Raw genomic sequence first — 19,628 nt, 5'->3', positions numbered from 1 at the left:
TTTTACCCTCTCACTGAGAGTTTATAGCTCTCCAACGAGAAACTCCAGAGTCTATTAATTAAGATTTGATCAAAGAGAGAAAGGCCAGAGGTTCTTGGGAGGAAATATTAGCTCTAGGCTCGAAAGCTAACACACATACCAAAGGAAAACAAAGGGATGGTGTTTGCTTGTGATAAAAAAAATCCACTTTAAGAAAAAAGAATGAATAAAACATCTGCACACGTTGGCAGTGAAACCGTTAAATTGAACTTGGCTGTTGTTGCTGCATGTTTACTTTAAGAAGACACTCTATAGTCAAGTTTAAAGAACAATCTTGCGACGCCTCATTTGGTAAAACACAGCCCACTGCCTGCCTCTTCTTGCCAAACCCTAAAACCTTTCCTGCTCCTCACACCCACTTTGCTGCACTTTTCTAAATCTCACAGTTTGCTGTGAGCTACAGACCAAATGGCAAATTCATGTATAAACCAACATTTACAATGATTAAACTGCAACATTTATAACCTGGATTAAATATTCACCAGGCTGAGTTGATAGGCATTCTCCTAGAAATATCAGGAAAACAGAAGGCGAGAGGGAGATGAAGATTGTTGCTCTTTCTCAGCGTAGAGCTGTGTTTGCCTAATGCTCTGCATGTTTACTTTCTAGAGTCCTTTTTGTGCGCAATATGATGTTTGCAGCTCTGAGTTTATCATTTCTATGCAAATGTTCATATCCCAACACACAAATATGACATGTACAAGTGCACATTGAAGCTCTCATTCACTCTGTTTTTTCCAACAAATTTGCAGTGGTCTCTAGTGTAAATAAAAGCCTTCTGTTTCAGGAACTAGAAGTAAAGCCTAGTTTATGCTTCTGAGTCTACGTGGAGACACGCAACACCATTTTCCGTTGTTGCAAGGGCTCTCCAACAGGCACCCAAGGACGAATGGAGTCCAGCTCACTTTCCTAATCATCCGTCAAACGAGATGAGAATGCAAGCTTGTGATTGGTCAGGACACTGCTTCCTTTAAATTAGTCAACAGCACTGCCATTGCACCCTCAAAAAATAAAGCGAGCCTATGGTATCTAGTGGCAGACATGGAGCAGATAGAAGTAGGGCTGCTCAATTAATCGAATTTTAATCACGATTACGATCTGAGTTTTGAACGATTATAAAAAACAAAACAAGCCGATTATTTGCTCCTCCCGCCTGCGCTGCCCTGAGTTGCAAATGAAGCGCTCCTCCCACAGTGTTGCCAACTTAGCGACTTTGACGCTATTTCCAACAGCTTTTCAGACCCCCTTTCTTGACATTTTAACTTAAAAGTACCTAGCGAACACCTCAGAAACATCTCTGGTAACCCTTAGCTACTTTCTGGATAACTGTCGTCGACATTTCCTGCAGGTTAGCTAAACACTCCGCCTGCGCTCTGGACCGTTCTTCAGGACATTAGGAAAGGGAATGATGTAGTGACGTGTCAGTCGCTAAAGTGAGCTCTCAGAGCCGGCTCCCTGTTGGATTAACCAGAGTGAGTGACACACACCGTACCTGCGGACTCCTGAGCCACTAAAAACGGCTAAATGTGCGCGTGCGGCGTGCTAAACACACGTGCAGCTTGCCACTGATTGCTGTGAGACCGGGTTGGGGGGTGGGGGTGCAGCTGTGGTTGGGACAATTATTACATTAACTGATGGACTTGTAAATAGTTTATAAATAAGGTAGAAATAAGTTCCTCACGCTGATAATTAATAACTAATCTCTCTGAGGACACGGTGCTAGTGCACTCTCCTACAGCACCTTGACACGACTCAATAAATGTTACGCAACATTTTGTGAACATCAATTTATTTGCATGTATTTGTTATAAATGCCACTGAATAATTCTTGCTGTCAGTATTTGCAAGATATTGGTATTTGGGTCTGTACTGGTTAGACTTAAATGAGTTAAACCAAGGTCTATAGCCCTTGGGTCATAGACTATGAGCTATAAGTATATTGGTCTTTTTATACTGGGAATCAGGAGTTATTTTAGTGATCATCTTGTTTCTTATTTTTGTCCTGATTGTGCCCTGAGCAGTTTTATGACTGAATTAAAAACAAATAAAATCAACATAAATTGAAAAATCGTCCTAAATAATCGTGATCTCAATTTCAGTCACAATAATCGTGATTATTACTTTTGCCATAATCGAGCAGCCCTAGATAGAAGAATCCCTTGCAGGAAAACTCTAAAAATATGGAAGTTTTATCCAGCCAAGACTGGAGGGGTAAAAAGATACGCAGCAAGCGTTTATCGATGGAAACGACGGCAAACATGGGTTAAGCGGTGGCGAGCACATGAAGAGGTGGAGGAGAATGAGGGACACATTTGTTTGTGTTAAAAAGTCTCTTAAATACAAAAAGAAAAATTTAAACACAATAGTAAATGCACTATCTTACACCGGATACATGACAAGATACCCCAGAAAAGCGCTACACCCTCTGTTGTCCTGCTTTGCAACACTCCCCAGGTGACGGAGAAGTCATGACGGAGAAGGCAAAACATCTCTGTCAATGTGTGAGGGTCTCTCCCTTGTGGAGCTGACACAGAAGAATAAACTAGGCATAAGTTGGAGGTGAGGGGATAGAAAATGACGGGATTTGGCAGCTTACTCATTATCCATGGTATTCTGACATCTCGTCTTTGAATGGCTCACTGCAACATGACTCTACCACTACCTCCTTTTGATCTGCAACACTGATGTTTTATGTCCACAAATAACACAAGCCTGAAGGAGTTCTGCCATGTGGTGGAGTTGGTAATGCTAATGCTTAGCCGTTATTAGCAAAGACATGCCCTGCTCTCTCCTGGACACTAAACCAACAGCAGAATTACCCATCGCAAGTCAAGATGGGTGAGTCCATGAAAGCTAATTTTCAGAGTGGAGTAGATCTGTGTAGCTTATTCTGACCTGAGCATTTCTACGTCAAATTTCTGTCAGCGGCCAATGCAGGAAATGAGGGATTGTTTCACACTCAAACTCAGAGTGACTTAAAAAAAGGTTTCTCAGTGAACTTGATCTTCATTGTGACGGTGTGCATTTTCCTTGGCAACAGGGCCAGTACATACCTAAAGCCTTGCAAGCAAGCAGTATTTTTGCGTTTGGGTAAGACCTTAGCAACGGATGGCCATTAGGGTTAAAAATCCCTGGAAGCGCAATTTTCGAATTAGTACTTTATCCGATCGTAAACCTCCAGCACAATGACAAGCACATCAGACTCCCTCCCATAAAGTAAATATGTGAAACGCTTATAAATGGCGAAAGTTTTGTACAAATCAGTAAATGCGTTGTGTCCTCACAGGCTCCTGTAGAAAGAAACATGGCATCAAATATAGCATCGCCCAGAGACGTAGACCCACTCCCATATGTTACAAAGCTGCCAATATTGTTCAACAACTGGACATCTTTTAAGTCATTTTAACAACATTTCGATGGATACTTCCAGAGACTAATGAATAAACTACACACTGGCACTTTAAGAAATAAGGACACAAAGAACTTAATATTAAATTATCTGAAATAACAGTTTTTCCAGTTATGAAGCTAAAATTCAAAAGTAATCTGAGAACCAAACAGAGAAAAGAAATCAAAGCCACACAGTAAACCTCATCAGCATTCAGCAACAGGACCGTCTGGGCTTTGTTGTTTGTTATGAACCTCTAGCTTGTCTGAGCCATTTTAATGAGTACTTTTGTCCACAGATAACTCTTTTGTTACTTCTCCCTTTGCCTCGCCAACAGAACGTTTCGCTTTCATGAGACTACAGTTGTGTCATAAAGTAGCTCAAGCTGCAGATTTTCCCCTCCCCCGATGGGGAGGGAGTTCTTAGAGAGAACAAGGAGAGATGTGACGAGACAGCAACTCTATGTGAATGTCTGGCGGACCGGGCCGGTTAAGATGAAACGGCACGCCGAGTCGGTACCTTATCACTATTCTTTACACATGCAGCTATACAGCATTGCAGTGGATGCTGTGCACACAAAGCATCCTGATAGAAGTCAGTCACACCTCATTAACAGACACATGTTAAAAATAAATTGCTTGATGATGAGGTGAAGAGGAATTGGAATGACGCACAAGACTTAAACTGAAATTGAATGAGAAAAAATATAAATTGGAGCCAATGTTTGCTTTCCAATTCAAGATTTGCAGAAAGCAAGTAGGATCAGCGTGAACAAATGTTAGAAATAATGCCCGAGCTCAGCAAAGCAGTTAAAAGTCAAACTTGATGTTGATCACAGATACAGTTCATATTTTTCTAATTAACTGCAAGTCTGCAGTTTAAAAGTCCAATCTGTTGTCCTGAAACAATTATTTTAGCTCAAGCGTTTGAAATAACTCCCATCTGTATGCAGACCTGCAGAGGAAAATGCACGCTGAGTTCTGACCACTACTCATTTTTAAAATGGGGCTTTATTTTTTAATTTTTTACAACAAAATACTGATTATTAAGTCCTTTTCTGGAAACAGACTTCACATGAATCTAGCCTATTTTACCCATAAACACACATTTTAACTGAAGCTTAATGCAAATATGCGTGCCAGCAATTTGTCTAATAGCACCCAGTTTCTCAGGGTGCCAAAACCTCATTCAAGCACTTTAAAAGTCTTGGTAATACTCGCATATGTGCACATCCTACATTTGGTTGCACCCTACAAGATGGCCAGTTTTTAAAATCTTCTCAGAGCGCCGCAAAAATGGCCTTTTTCTGGTCATTGATGTAACGGTATGAAATGACTGTTTTCCACCAAAAGTCATTCTCCCCCTCTCCTCTGACACAGAACTAGTCAGCATGAGATATGGCCTCAAGGTCTCATGCATTTGTTATAAACTGCTTCTTTCCAGCTCAAGAGAAGAATGAAGAATGGACTCTCCTTTTAATAAATCAAAGAACTCTATTTTAATAAAGCTAATCAAACAAAGTGTTAGTCAATAATAAGATGTGACCAATCTGTGAAATCAAAATTAATTAATTACTTTATTATAATCCTATAGAATATAATAAGTAATATAACTTTAAATGTTTCCACTAGAGACTGATTACACGTAGTTTTCAGAGATGACGCATTGCTTTACTGATCCAATCAGAATCTGCCAGATCTGACGGAGGCGTGGTTTTGGTGGTGCTTGGTAAATCTGTCATCTTTTCATTCGACCATAAACCAAAACATCCGAAGTATGAAACTATGCCCACGTCATCTTTAACGGCAGTTTAAAGCGTTCTAGAGAAGTTTCGGAGTGGCCAATCCATAACTTTCCTCTTCAGGCAAAAGAACCAACGCCAAGCTGGATAAAATCTGTTGCTGTTCCAACTGCTGCAACGGTTCCTTTCAGAATAAAAGCTGAACCATCACGACCCCGTTTTGGGTCTCGCTAGATGCCAACAAAACTGTCGTGACCCGGGAGTATCTCAAGACTGGTGGTCGGCTGCTGCGGCTGTTCCTACAGGCTTCGGCTCCACAAGGTCAAGCTGGACCTTTACACCTCCTGATCTAGACGGGGACTTCCGCTAAGGGTATGTAGGCCGACAAGAATGGCATCGAATGTGTTTATAAATCTCCTAACTAAAGCTTAACGCCAAGACTTCACCTTCATTTCCCATCAGAACTAATCATTTCTTCAGATTTGCTGGTTCTGAGCAACATTCCACATTATACCATTCTCCGTCTCATTCACCTTAGTTACACCATACATTTAGTGTTTAAGTTAGTCTCGTTTTAACATGTTTAGTAATAAATCTTTAAACTTTTAAACTTGACTCTCTCTCTCTCTTTTGTTGTCTCTGAGTGAATATGAAGCTGTTATCTAATCCCTGCAATAAAAAGTTCCAATCTTCTGGTTAAAATAACCCAACAGATCCATAAGGTTGATTTCATATTTCCTATAGAATCCTAGGCCTTATGGCTTATTAAATAACATGTAAATTAAATCATTACATTGAACACGGTGTTTTACAAGGCACTGTAGCTCTGTTAAAGCTGCAATACCAAATCTGCAAAACAAGCTAGCTTTTAAACACAATCATGGACAAGGAACTCTCATCAGCAGCCATCCCATGGCTACTCCCCCCGAAACTGGAACGGACATTTCCCAAGTAAAAGATGAAGCGCTAAACACCAGTCGAAACTTCTTTAGTTGTCCATGACTTTTCTGATGTTAGTGAGCAGAGAACCTCTCACACCAGTGGTGTTCTGTTGCAAAAAGCACATGCAAGCACATAATGAATGGAGGACCAAGGGAGACGCAGAAGTGCGGCAATTCAATGAGACCGACAACCGGATGGCCCATTCATTGGTTTTGGCCCGAACCGTGTAATTGGTTGAGGCTTTTAAACAAATCTGAGAGCCATTTCATGAAATTATTTTGTTTATTTTTTTATTCTCCACAAAATATTTATAACTATGCTATGTTAGAATGTTGTTAATAGGCATAAAAATGTTTTAAGCCAGCTTAATTTGCAGATTTGCCATTGTAGCTTTAACTTGTCCCCTGAACGGTGTAAAATCTGGTGTAGTTTGACAGAATAAAACATCTTTATTGTTATTATCTATGGCTGTGGACGCCTTTTGCCACTGATCAGTGAAGTCAATCGCTGCCTAAATGGCTGCAATATCTGACATCTCATCAAAGTCCCCAAGTGCTGATTTTTTATGAAGAGACATCAGCTGAGAGGACCAAACGAGTGAATATTCTCATTCGCCCATCCCCAAAAATGTCTTGAAACTAGTCTAATGCTGAGTTTTGCTTTTGCTCAAGTATAATTACCTTTTGCTTAGTCAGGACAAGAAATGTATTCATCTGAAAGACAAAGGCACTTACTGATCTGAATCTCCTGCTGGCTGGTGAAGTCCATAGCCAAACCAAGGGGCAACGTGTCTTCATTTGTCTCTGTCACCGGGAGTTCTGCTCTGCTGGCATCTTCTAGAATCCAAAGCTCCCACATCTAAGAGACAGAATTAGTCCCTTTCCCTCTCAAACATTTGTCTAAGGACTCAAACAACATACCAATTAAAACTAACACACAACAGTAAGGCAAAGCAGCTTTATTTATTTAGCACATGTCCCTATTTAAAGCAAAAACCAATGAGAACATTTTTAATTGTGGCTATTTTCAAAACTCTGTTAGCAAACATGAATTCTTTACAAATTGTTTTTTATTTAAGTAACAAACCTTTTCATCCTGCCTGGCCATCACGCTGACCTCAATAGAAGCTGCTGATGCAGCAAACAAAAGGTCCCTGGATGAGAAACAAAGCACAATTCACCTTTAATTTTACTAAATGCAAACAACAGATAAACAGAGTAGTTTTAATACATAAAAAGCCCATTTAATTACATGACTAGAAACTGTGTCCATTCTTACCAGTCCTCTATGTGACTGAGAAAGTAGTGATGCTGTCGCTCTGTGCAGCTGCCGTACACACTGTCACCAAAGTTCAGATACTTCGTCTCCACTTTCTCATCCTTTTTCTGCAAATACCACACAGTTTATGAGTCACACCCAGTAACAGGTTCAACTTTAACCATTCCTTATAATTAGGCAGCCTTCTGGGGTGATCACCAGTGTTGGGAGTAACACGGTAAAAAAGTAATTAATTACTGTAATGCACAGCTTTTTGCTGTAATGTGGTAAAGTAAGGCATTAAAGGGAAAGAAAAGGGTAATATTTACTCGGTACAATTGTCAGTAACGCGGTAATTACAATGCATTTTTAAACCCAGAATCAAGATGTGTGTTTCTTAAAAATTCAAATTGCGGGAAGCCTGAAAAAAGATCCAGTACCAACATATATGACGCCATTTATGGACTCAGCTTTGCGGACATTCTATGAGCAGAGAGGACGCAGCGGTAATGGCTCAAATACTCCAGCTGCGTCCTGCGCGCGGCCGCTGTTATATTCACAAAATCGCTCCACCAAAACAAAGTAATTCGTTTGCGATCGTTTTTATCAGCCCACAATCTCTGGTACTTCATGTACTTTTCAGCTGAGTTCATAATCTGTGCCCCAGTGATTTCAAGTCATTGCTGCTGGAGCGCAGCGCATATTAAGCTTTTTTTTTTTTTTTGCGTTCGGTAGATCCCTTTGGCTGATTAGTTAGAAAGTAGGAAATCCAGGAAACAGTTTTTCTGGAAGACGGAGAAAACATGCAGCATGCAGGAAGGTTAGAGAGAGAAAGGGCAGGAAATTATTCAAATAAAATCAAGAAAAAAAGAAAAAAGTAGGTAGATTTATCCCCAATACACATTTTTACAAGTGAAAAGCAATAATATATAAGCATTTAATATTTATACATGTGATAGAATCAGATCACCCCAGAAGTCAGTCCCACATCCAGGGCCGTATCAAGGCATTTGGGGATCAAGGCAAATATAGGCTTGGAGCCCCCACCACCTCACTTCCTGCTCAGTTAATATAAGATGGCAGTGTGCTGAGAGTACAGAATGTTGTAGCTTTTATTCAGTAAACAATCATTTTAAAGCACTGTTATTATATCTGACTGTTTTTAACAGCAATCCTAGCTCAGACACCACATCACTTTCCACATATATGTCATGAGCTCACTGAGCGTCACATGACCAAATTCATATTGAAGTTGTTTTGGTGAAAGTAACTTAAAGTAATGCAAAAGTAGTGTAATGCCTTACATTTTAAAATCAGTAATATTGTAATGTAATGAATTACTTTAAAATGAGTATTATAATATATAATAATATACGTATTTTACTCTCTTTATAAAATTAAATCTAAGTGAAAGACTGCAGAGGTTTAACATCAAAGTTTGATTTGTAGTCTAAGGAAAGGTATAAATGTGTGCATTAATTAAGAAAATGGATATCTTACTGTCCAGCTTACAGCACTGAACTAGGAGTAAGCAGATTCTCAGATGAAGAACAAATGCAAAACTTAAAGTGCAGAACTTGGGAGAGAGTCTGTGCCAAATGTGTTCTGCTGTAATAAGAGCTGTGGTGGACTAAAGTCCACATGTGATTAAGTGAATTGTTTGAAGGACTCACAGGTATGGAAATCAACACTAAATCAGGAGGAGTCTCCAGACACCCGTCTGCAGCGGCATAAACCACAGCAAACACAAACGTTCTCAGCCAGATCACATCAAGAGCTGTCGAAAGCCAGAGAAAAGAGAGATGTCAGCCGCAAAGGAAATCTGAATGACTCCAGAGCAAACAAAACTATTTGACATTCAAATCATAACAGGACATGCTATGTTTACAAGTCAATAAGAGGATCTCTTTAGGTTCATTTACACTTTGGTCAGCTCAGCCTAGGCCGAGTGGGGACAGCCAGGTTGTGTTTGTATAGCCTTCTCAGGAACAAGGACTTAAACAAAGACATGAGCGGATTTCGCTAAAGAGGCGTGGAGAAGTCCATCGTGTCCTTCTTAAAGGCCACAAGTTAGTAAACTAAAGTGGGAGTGAGCTGTGTTGCTTATGGAGACTCTGACATGAAGCACACAGCTTCCTGCTCTTCTCACTGAGCAGCAGTTAGTCCTCACATTGCTCTTCCAGCTCCAACCAGTCCGAGCTGCAGTCAGGGAAGACTTTGCCCCTCTGCATCCAGATTGCTAATGAATCGCGCACGCAGGAAGCTGCTGCTAGCCAATTCCACGTTAATCAGATGCTCCCACAACTAGGTAGGTGTGAGAGTGACATAACTTCAGCCAGCCAATCAGTCCATAGGTGGGTGTGTATGGTAGGCTAATCATGAAACAAGCCTCAGGGTAGCAAGGCCGAGAAAAGCAGTTGGCTCTGCACAGACAACACCAAAGATGGGGAATTGTGACATCAACAAGTCATCTCCATGCCGTGTTTTTCTTCAGCTCAGCAACTAAACCAGGTGATTTCAATCAGCACAGAACAGTGAATGAACCTGGTTCAGTTATTGAGCAGAACAAAAACACAGCATGGAGAAGACTTGTTGAGGCCACAATTCCCATCTCTGGACAACGCCAATGTAGATGCTACCCTATCAGGGTAAGACCAAGCTGACCTTAGTGTAAATGAGCCATCAGCAACCTGAGAGCACCAGGAATTTATTTAATGTAAGCTGTAGATGGGTGGTCACATTACCTTTGACTGGTTCGTCTGAGGTGTAGAAATGTGGAGGTGGGATAACTTTCTTTTCTTCCAGAGCCTTTGAAAAAATAAAAATAAAAAATCAATTATCCATGAAAAATAAATGCACTTTGCCATACTGGGTAAGTTCCACTTACTGGAGTGTACTGACTGACTGTTGCATTCATTTTTCCTGCTGCAACCTGTTTTCCTTTGGGACTCCAGGAAACTGTTGAGTAAAGCAACCAAGGTGCATTAGAGAAACGGTACCCAAAAAGCAGCGAGTTATGCTTTAAGTGACACTTACTGCAGGTGATGCCACTTGTTGGGGGTAGCTGGGCCTGCACTTTGACAACGTCTGTAACATCAAGAATCATCATGCTGCCGTCAGACAAGCAGGCGGCTAGCATGGATGTCTGAGCAGGATTCCATTTTAAGTCCTGCACTAAAGTCCCGGGATCCACAGCTGGCTGCAGGGATGCAAACGGTAACTTCTGTGGTCTTGCCTGAGATAAAACAAAGAAATGGTGAGTAAACCAGTTGCCACCCTCAGTTAGGCTGTCCCCATCTCTGCCAGTCTTCAAGAGTCACCTAAAAATCCACCTCCTCTGCTTGGCGTTTCCTGAACATGTTTGAATCTGGCCCTCTTTTATGTTGATTTTATCTCACAGTTTTCATTGGTTCACTCTATCCCTTGTTTTACACATTTGTCTTCTACTAGAATGTTTCACCTTTTTCGTAATTTGTATTTTGTAATTTGAATTGCTTTTATTTTCTGATTTATTCACTATATTTAACTTTGTACTGTTTATAAATAAAGCTTTGATTGATTGACTGAAATAATAAATGACTGGAACTTTTTCTGATGGAAACTAAAGAAATAACAGGTTTTGAGTCTCATCCGGGCATTTTTAAATAAACAGTTGCTCTAATTTCAAAAACAAAATGCATTAATAAAAATCTCTGCTGAGTTTTACTATATATGTTGTTTTGACCAACAGTTACAGATGTGGAAAAAGTAAGTAAAATCCCACAAGACTTGTATTTATATGTATGTGTTTATTTTCTAGTCTAAACTGGCTTTTGTGTTTATTTGAAGAGAAAAATACAGATGTAAATATCTGCTATACTCTAGCACCATACATAAGAAAGTAGATTACTAGGAATTTTGTGGGAATGCAGCAGAAACTGAAATAAATGACACTATTAAACCCAGAGAATAAAGTGAATACCTTGTTCATGAAGGTGCGGACATCGTAGAAAGAGATGAACAAGCCCGTCTCCTCAGACTCACCACACACCGACAATGTGAGCTCGTCACAACTGAGAGCAAGGTGATGTAGGTTCAGACCCACTGTGACTGCAGACAGCACTGGCATCCCTTTGACTAAAACAAGAGTGAGACATCTTATTCTACTAACAAGTAAATATCAATGCTGCGTAACACACTGGATTTAATCCTGTGTGGTCGTATTCTTACCAACAACATTGGAGTTCCCCTCAGCTTTATCAGCAGTAAGTATATCTTGAGTCATGTACACTTTGAATGTTCTGTCAAGGCCCACGAATGTTAAACCATATTTGTTTGAGACGGTCAGAAGACTAGATCTGTCTTTAGGCAGTTCCTCAGCAGGCTCAAAAACCTGTACTTTCTTCATCTGACGAAACTTAAAATCCTGAAAAAAAAGCACAAGAAGGACCTTTGTTTATATTGACTTACAAGCAGCAAACAGTTGATTTTACAACAGCTATGAGGTTTAATAACAGTTGATATAATAGCACTCCACATAATCCCGTTTTCAGAAATGTTCTGGAAATGTAAAGGTCTTCTTGTTTTATCTGAAATGTAGTTAAGTTTTTAGCACTGTTATTATACTTTCTAAACTGCTGTTGGCATTTCTAAAAAGGTTATTATATAAGAAGAAGAAGAAAATATCATTTCTATAGCGCCTCTCAAGATAAAAATCACGAGGCGCTTATATAGTATTTTTTATATATATGCAGTGGTCTCTAGTAGGAAAGAATGCCTTGTTAGTCATTCTATGGGGGTAAAAAAGCTCCAATGCACCTGTTTGAGGACATAGAAGTCAGCCGGAAGATAAAAGTAGCTTCAGACAGCAGGATTTGAAGTCTTATTTCCTGATATTTGGACATCTGACATCTGCTTGACTAACAGTAAAGTGACTACAGGGTTTCCCTTACATAGGCGTAGCCGTGGCGGGCCGCCACGGCTGAAATCCCACCGCCACGCCTACAACATCCCAAGTTTTATTGATGTTTTTTTTTTTTTTTGCGCCGTTTCCCAAAGAAGCAGCGGGAACTACTGTGTTGTTGCTTGTGATCACAGCCGGCAGGTAGCAAGGAGGAGGAGGCACGGCAGGGTGGTTACAGCTATGAGCGTACGGATAAAGCATTTTTGACGAATACGAGCAAGAAACGAGTGTAAACCTCGAAAATATCTGTAATCGTGCTGAATGAAATTCTCATTGGGTAACTGACTGTCTTCAAGCTCTGTGATTGGCCAGTCAGATAGAGCGCCCGCCCCTCCCTACACGCAAAACTGCAGCCGGGAGCTCCATCAGCTCGGCCCAGGCATCAACGCACACACACACACACAGTAAGCCGGGCGGACACTGTGCGACTTTTTCACTTTTTTGAGCCGATTTTCCACTCGTGCGAGAATCCACAAGATCGGGGCGAGTTTTGCGCTGAGCGTGGTGTAGTGTACAGGGGGTTACGAGAGGCGATTAACACCACGTGACCAGCTGCCGATCAGCAATCGTGAGCTGCACGGACTTCTGGAGTGTTCAATATTTATCTCGTTCCTCATGAGGGTTGAAGCGGTGCAGCGAGCAGCTGCGACCCAAAAAGTATCAGAACCGCTCACGGCGCATTCGCAATCCTGCATCAACTCCGCTCGCCCGCTATTTCCATAATAACACACGCTGTTCGTTTTTGTTTCTACACGTTTTTTTTACTCACAAAGATTGTCAAGAAAGCGTGTTTGTCGTGTTCATGTCAAATTAAACTGATCACAAAACACAGATTTACTTTCTTTATTTCGTTTCCTCATCCAACCCCCATAAATCCCTGTGTGTCCTCCTGCAGCACTCCCGAAGGACAACAGGCAAAAACAAGACAAAAAAGTCTGACGTGTGTTAAAAACTGCTATTTTTGGCATATTTTAGGTCCGACGTGTTGCTACCAGACGTACAGTGAGCACATGACTCGTGAGATCTACCCTGCGCTGAAGTCGTACAGTTTGAGCTGAAGCTGTGTTACGAGTGAAAAAGTCGCACAGTGTCCGCCCAGCTTATTATAAGGTTCACTGTAATGCATTGTTCTTAACAAATAAATTAAATCAAAAATATTGGTCAATAATGCCAAATATGTAAATTTGTGTTTCAGTCATTTTTATACTGGCTTAAAAATACTCCATTAAGTCTACTAAGCAGGGGTGTAGAACGTTTTTATTAGGGCCAGCCCAGTAATGATCTTGGACCAAAATAAAGGGGGCAGAAAGTCAAATAAAGGGGGCAAAAGAAGATGTTTTTCCAGACGCCAAGAAAAATTAAATGCCAAATCCACCCTGCAAAGTGTGTCACTGAGAGTTTAAAACTGAAATTATTATTGTGCAAATACTGGTGTATTCACCTTTAATACTAGTTATTACAATGTAGCAGTTGCTGGATTGGTGCAGTTCAAAGTGGAGTGCATCAAATAAAACAATATTAACATAAAGGTGAGACGTGTCATAACCCCCCACCCCCACCCCCCACCCCCGCCAACACCACCACAGCTGGAAAAATTCCTAGGGGAAACACTGCTACCACTGACTCAAGTTTGCTCTGCAGCATTGATATTTATTCCCAACAATTAACTCAAGCCTGAAGGAGTTCTGCTTTGTTGTGGAGTTGCTAATGCTAACACTTAGCTTCTACTAGTTGAGATGTTCTCTGCTGTTTCCTGGACACTAAATCAACAACAGCCTTCCCCATTGCAAGTCAAGATGGGTGAATCCATGAATGGTAAGCGACAGTGTGACGTAGAGCTGTCAGGCTTTTCAAATCCTAGAGCAGGGGTATTCAATTCCGGGCCTGGAGGGCCGATATCCGGCAGGTTTAACCCCGTTCCAACACACCCGATTTCAATCAGCATATAATTAACAGGTATTTGCAGAGCCTGATGAGCTTCAGCACATGTGATTCAACCATTGAATTAAGTATATTGGAGCAGTGAAACAACTAAAACGTGTTAGATGCCAGCCCCCCAGGCCCGGAATTGAATACCCCTGTCCTAGACTTTCACTATTTTCTAGACTTTCACTATTTCTATCAGAAGCTAATGAAGGAGATATATAAAAAATAGGACACTATTTTCACGTTCAGTCTGCATGTTAAACTCTGAGTGACTGATTTAAAAAAATAAGTAAAAATTGTTTCTTAGTGAAGGACCTCTTTAAGTTTACAGTTTGGTTGTGCAACGTGGGGTCAGTGTTGAAGTTCTAATTCTACCAAAGGAGAAATAATTCAAACATCATCTCTGAGATGCTATCTAACTTGTCTTAAGTGCTTGAAAGCTGATTTTCTCAAACTTCTTAAACTATGTAGAGTATAGGGCTGTCGCGGTTGAGGAATTCCCCCTGCGGTGATTCAGGGTGGCTTAATATTGCGGTGTGCGATATTATTGCAGCCCTTTTTTTATTGCAGTACTATCTAAACATAATGTTTACACATTTAAAAAAGGTTAAAAATTGCCGTGCCTTCTTCAATAACGCTTTACTGAATGCAGATCAAAGGGCAGTAACAACACAGATCGCAGTAACGTTTGTTTCTCCGACAGTCGGAGTCCAACTGAACTTAAAAACAACAAAATTCAGGAGGTTAAACTTTTAAATGCAAATTTGGCTGCAGCATCTAACAAATAAGAAACAAGTCCCCATTTTGTTTAGTTGTTTAAAATCAAGCATAAAAAATTACATGTACCGGGCGCGCGCGCGCCGGGGGGCGGGCGCACTATCATTTCACTTTCACACACACGAATGACGGTGATTTATAGCTCGGTCACGTCCTTGTTACCTACAAGGAAAACCAAGCATGTTAACCATATACGGTTTGAGAGAGGATCTGAGAGGGGTGGCAACATTTCCAGCAACACTGAAAACCCTCTCGGATGGTGCGTTCGTTGCACTAACGCACACGTACTTGCGTGCGACTCTGCCGAGCAAAGGGAATGTCTCCCGGTTGTTGCTCCACCATGTCAGGGGGGTTTCTTTAGGGTGGATGCATTCCTCCTGCAGGTAGCGAGTGAGCTCCAGCTCGGCTCAAACTCTCTTCAGGACGGTTGCAGAAGCAGTGCTTGTCCGGGACTTCAGCAGGTCTCCGAGCGTTTATTATTATTTTTTTGCCGCTGGTGGCAGCTCTGTCTCGGCCAAGGACTCTGGCTGTGCAGCAGCTGACGTACTGAAAACCAAAGTGCTCCCAAAGGAGCGAAGTAACGTTTCGTTTTGATACCAGTGCAGCCATCCTTCTCAACATGCATCATTGAGTTGAACCAAGTTCAGTAATCGCGGTGGTCCATGATGCAGCGCGGTGGGCTTCTTCATATTGCGATATTTCATTTTTGCGGTTACCGCGACAGCCCTAGTAGAGTATAAAAACAGTCCGCTTGAAATTTGAAAATGTTTAGATATCTTCAAATGACTAGCAGTGAAAAAGCTGTAAAAATGCTGACGTGTCACATTACAATTAAGTAGATATTGCACACAAAATTACACACATTATCAAATCTTTTAGCAATGTTATGACTGCCATAACAATGGCGATTAGGTGCAATTTCCTACATTTTAATAAAAAAATGTAAAATTGCATTAAGTACATTTGGGTACTTTACATTTGATCTATGTTCTTAGTTGTATATCAGTGCTAATATATTGGCAATGAGGTTTGTTACTGCATTAAATTTGCTAAAGTGGCTTTTTAGAGTATTTTGTACTTCTGTCCATTTGTATAAAATCTAAAGTTGAATGAAAATGGAGTTAACAAAAAATAATAATCTTGGGTGTCATTCATAGTGCACCTAAAATACATTCAAGTACAGTTTACATGTTTGCTCCTACCTGTGAGATTCACTAAAGAGTATAAATCTCTAAAAACAAACCTTAAACTGTTTCAATATTATATGATATAAGGTGCTCCCTATGCTTTTGGAAGCACTGATTAAAGTATTTGCATACAAATAGACAACAACAAGCGTTTAAAGCAACTTATATACTATTTCTTTAATGTATTTATTCTTAATTATAAAATAGCCTAAAATAAATTGTAATAGTCGTGCAACGTAACCGTAATATCAAACGATGTCATTTGTTGTCATAAAAGACCTGAATGACATCTCTGTTACCGTTAGCATAACATTGCGGTGCTAACATACGTAGACTGAAACGAATATAAAATAATTTCTTTTGACGGACTTGAGAGAAAATTGTAATCAGTTCTCCGTTTTCATCACTCGGCATTTTATCAATGTGCATGGTCTAAGTCAGTAAAAAACAAGGGGTTATAGTAATCTAAACCAAAATAACTTTACAATCAGTTAGCTAGCTGCTTATAAGCTACTAAGCTAACCAACGCCGTAGCTTTCCACATGCTAGCCGCGTAAATACCTTCATCTCCCTCTCAGGAGGGGAGTCTGTATCGTCACTCATTTCGAACAGAAACTTCTGATTCTCCGGATGAGGTTTTGCTTTAATTTATTCCTTCAAAGCGTAGATGTAAGTCAAAGTTCGAGCGAGCTACATCAACTGAACTCGCCGCGCCGTTTTGTGTGTGAAAATAAAATAGGATGACTAGTGGATGCTAGAGTGTCCTTTTGCAGTTAATAAATAAATAAGGATGACGAGTAGATGCCAGAGCTAACTGAGATGGCCCACCAGTCTCTTGGATCCGAATAAAAACAAAACGTGTTTAGAGCTGATTTTTGCATCTTGTTTCTGATCATATTTGCCGGGAAAATGTCTTGTCTGTTTACAAATAGTATGTCAGGATGTTAATATATATTGTTTTCATATCATAAATGTACAAATTAGCATAGTTTCTTATTCATAAATCCAAGTTCTATAATCATAATTTATTCCTGTTTATTTCCCATAGAAGAGTACAAGTGTCATAAAAACCTTAAAAATGTGATATATGAATTTAAACGTTTACATTTTTTGTGCTGGCATTGCTCTAAGCCCCTTTGATTGTTGCATTTATGGTACTGACTCAAGAAGCATTTAGCTTTTTATTTATTTTTCTGCTATTACTCTTTGCCTTAGCCAACCTAATGTATGACGTATGGTTCTTAATGAAGTAAAACGTTTTAAATATTTTAAACATGGATAGTTATGATGCAATAAAAGTGACATACTAAAAAAAATGCTAAACAACATTTAAATCAGACTATTCACATTCTTAAAGTTGTATTTTTATATCCAAGTTTTTATTTTCCAACTGGTCTCCCTGACTTTAATGAAAATAGTTGAGAATACTTAAAAATCTTTTATAACTAACTTTTGACATGAAATCTACTCAGGGGAACAAAAACAATTAGGTAAAAACTTTTTAAATGTCTAATAAAGTTATACTGACTTTTGTTAACATACACTTGCAGGAAAGTTTGTACTTGTGTATAAGCACTTTACAAGTTGCAGAAACTTTTATTTCTCCTATGCATGATTCTTTTTTGAATCAGTACCCCTTTGGGAACCCCAAGAAATGAAGACAAAAGGAATAGCCACCCACTACAGTATAGGTGAAGTAAGGACTTTTATTAGAAAGCTGAATTTTCTGTTTTGCATTTAAACAAATCAGGTACTCCTCTGCGACTACATAACTTAAAACTGATAATGGCAGAGATGATGGTAGGAATGAAAGATAAGATTCTTATGTAACATCAAAAGTGGCATCTTGCATTTCCATTATATAGTATTCATGCTTGAGCCAGAAGGCGCATGAACATTTTAACATTTTATTCTTTTAGAAAGCAGAAACAACATCCAGGATTTCCGGGGCCAGGCCCTGCTGATTGTGAAGAACAATACAGTGATCGGAGTTTACAGTTGCATGATCGGATCCTTTTGTCAGCTTGTGCACTGACGTCCATTATCAAGTTAGGTAGGAGTTCAGACTTCAGGCCAAGACTGGCCCACTCTTGCATGACAGATGTGGCCCGTGTCAACATGGGGTGACTGTTCATGAAGCACCAAGATTTTAGTCCGTTCTTGTTGCAGTAACACACATTCATTATATCCACGTCCTTCTGTTCTGGGGAAAGCAAGCTAGCATAGATCGAAGCAAGCTAGAGAAGGACAAAGCAAAAAAAGCAAGAGCACAGCAAGTCATGTCACAACTCCAATAGTGCACCGCGGGCCTCATCCCTTTTCTGATTGTCAGCGCTCTGAACACATGGCTTTAAAAATTGCATTTACTCCTCTTTTGCCCGTATCCTTGGACACTCTTGACTTATTTTTTACACTTTTCTTTCAATTTCCAAGTAAAGTGCTGGCTTTATGTTCAATTTCACACATACACATATAAACCTTTAGTGCATTTTTTTCTGAGTCTGCAAAATATTTAAACGCACACTCAACTGGGTAGTTAGTCTGTGTGTATTCCACTCCTAATCAGTACTTTGCTGTCAATTATACAAGAGATTACACTTTATGCAAACATTCAATGAAAGGCCGGAGTGTGTGAGAAACACACACACACACACACGCTTGCTGCAAGACTCCCCAGTCGTTGCTAGTTAACAGTGACAACAGTTATTCAGCATAAAATACATGGTGCATAAAGATCAGAGGTTTCTTCGGGTTAGGGTGATCATCTGAATGGCATGCACTTTATGATGCAAGTGTCACTTTGCATATCAATGTATAGTTCTCAGGTGCTCGGAAGAAAAATAAATACAGTGCCCGTTTATTTTTACAGTAATGAGGGATAAGCTGAGCCCTATGTCAGGTCTGTGAAGAGTTACGAAGTTAGCTGGAACAAAATGTTGGTGACAAATGTTTCTTTACAACCAACCAACCCGGCCTTATCTCCTGTTTTCAGCTTACAGTAAATGATATACTAGTTTGACTCCAGTCAGTGTGTCAAATCAGAACTTTACTTTAGCGTTCAGCAGCCACCCTCAGATGGAGCTCCTTCCCCCAAACGGTCAGCCATGACATTCTCTGAGAAGTTCTCAGCTTATAGTGCAACATCACTCCATTTACCCTGCGTAGGGGAAAGAAAAGACCCAAAGCACCTAAAAAAACTAGCTAGACGCGCTGGTTGAAGCTCATGTTTAACGAGGAAGACGCGTTCAAGAGGGTGAACTGGTTCGACTAGAATCGATGTCGAATTTTATTCAAACATTTCTATTCAAGTGGTGGATCTCGCTTTTAATGCAATGTTCTCCAATAAGGTGCCGGTTTTAATTCAACATCAAATATTGGCTGAATTAAATCTCCTAATGAGTTTGGTCTGATAGGGTTAAAGATCAAACA

At 40.1% G+C, this 19,628-nt stretch overlaps 1 protein-coding gene across 2 annotated transcripts in view; it reads right to left on the bottom strand.

Annotated features, from left to right (window-relative positions):
* Positions 1 to 16,944, bottom strand: part of nup214 (nucleoporin 214) — a 53,646-nt gene extending 36,702 nt beyond the window's left edge. For both annotated transcript variants that reach the window (XM_015942816.3, XM_015942817.3), the window contains exons 1-10: positions 16,761 to 16,944; positions 11,577 to 11,772; positions 11,329 to 11,483; positions 10,404 to 10,602; positions 10,255 to 10,325; positions 10,112 to 10,175; positions 9,041 to 9,144; positions 7,389 to 7,495; positions 7,197 to 7,263; positions 6,845 to 6,968 (exon numbers count right to left, since the gene is read on the bottom strand). In XM_015942816.3, the coding sequence (XP_015798302.3) occupies positions 6,845 to 6,968; positions 7,197 to 7,263; positions 7,389 to 7,495; positions 9,041 to 9,144; positions 10,112 to 10,175; positions 10,255 to 10,325; positions 10,404 to 10,602; positions 11,329 to 11,483; positions 11,577 to 11,772; positions 16,761 to 16,802 (1,129 nt within the window). In that variant the 5' untranslated portion in view covers positions 16,803 to 16,944. The remainder of the gene's footprint in view (positions 1 to 6,844; positions 6,969 to 7,196; positions 7,264 to 7,388; positions 7,496 to 9,040; positions 9,145 to 10,111; positions 10,176 to 10,254; positions 10,326 to 10,403; positions 10,603 to 11,328; positions 11,484 to 11,576; positions 11,773 to 16,760) is intronic.
* Between the last annotated feature and the right edge of the window lie 2,684 nt (positions 16,945 to 19,628).

This window comes from Nothobranchius furzeri, chromosome 6 (genome assembly GCF_043380555.1).
Source record: "Nothobranchius furzeri strain GRZ-AD chromosome 6, NfurGRZ-RIMD1, whole genome shotgun sequence".
Lineage (NCBI taxonomy): Eukaryota > Metazoa > Chordata > Actinopteri > Cyprinodontiformes > Nothobranchiidae > Nothobranchius > Nothobranchius furzeri.
Note: the sequence above shows the minus strand (reverse complement) of the source record. Positions and strands in the feature narration are given on the sequence as shown.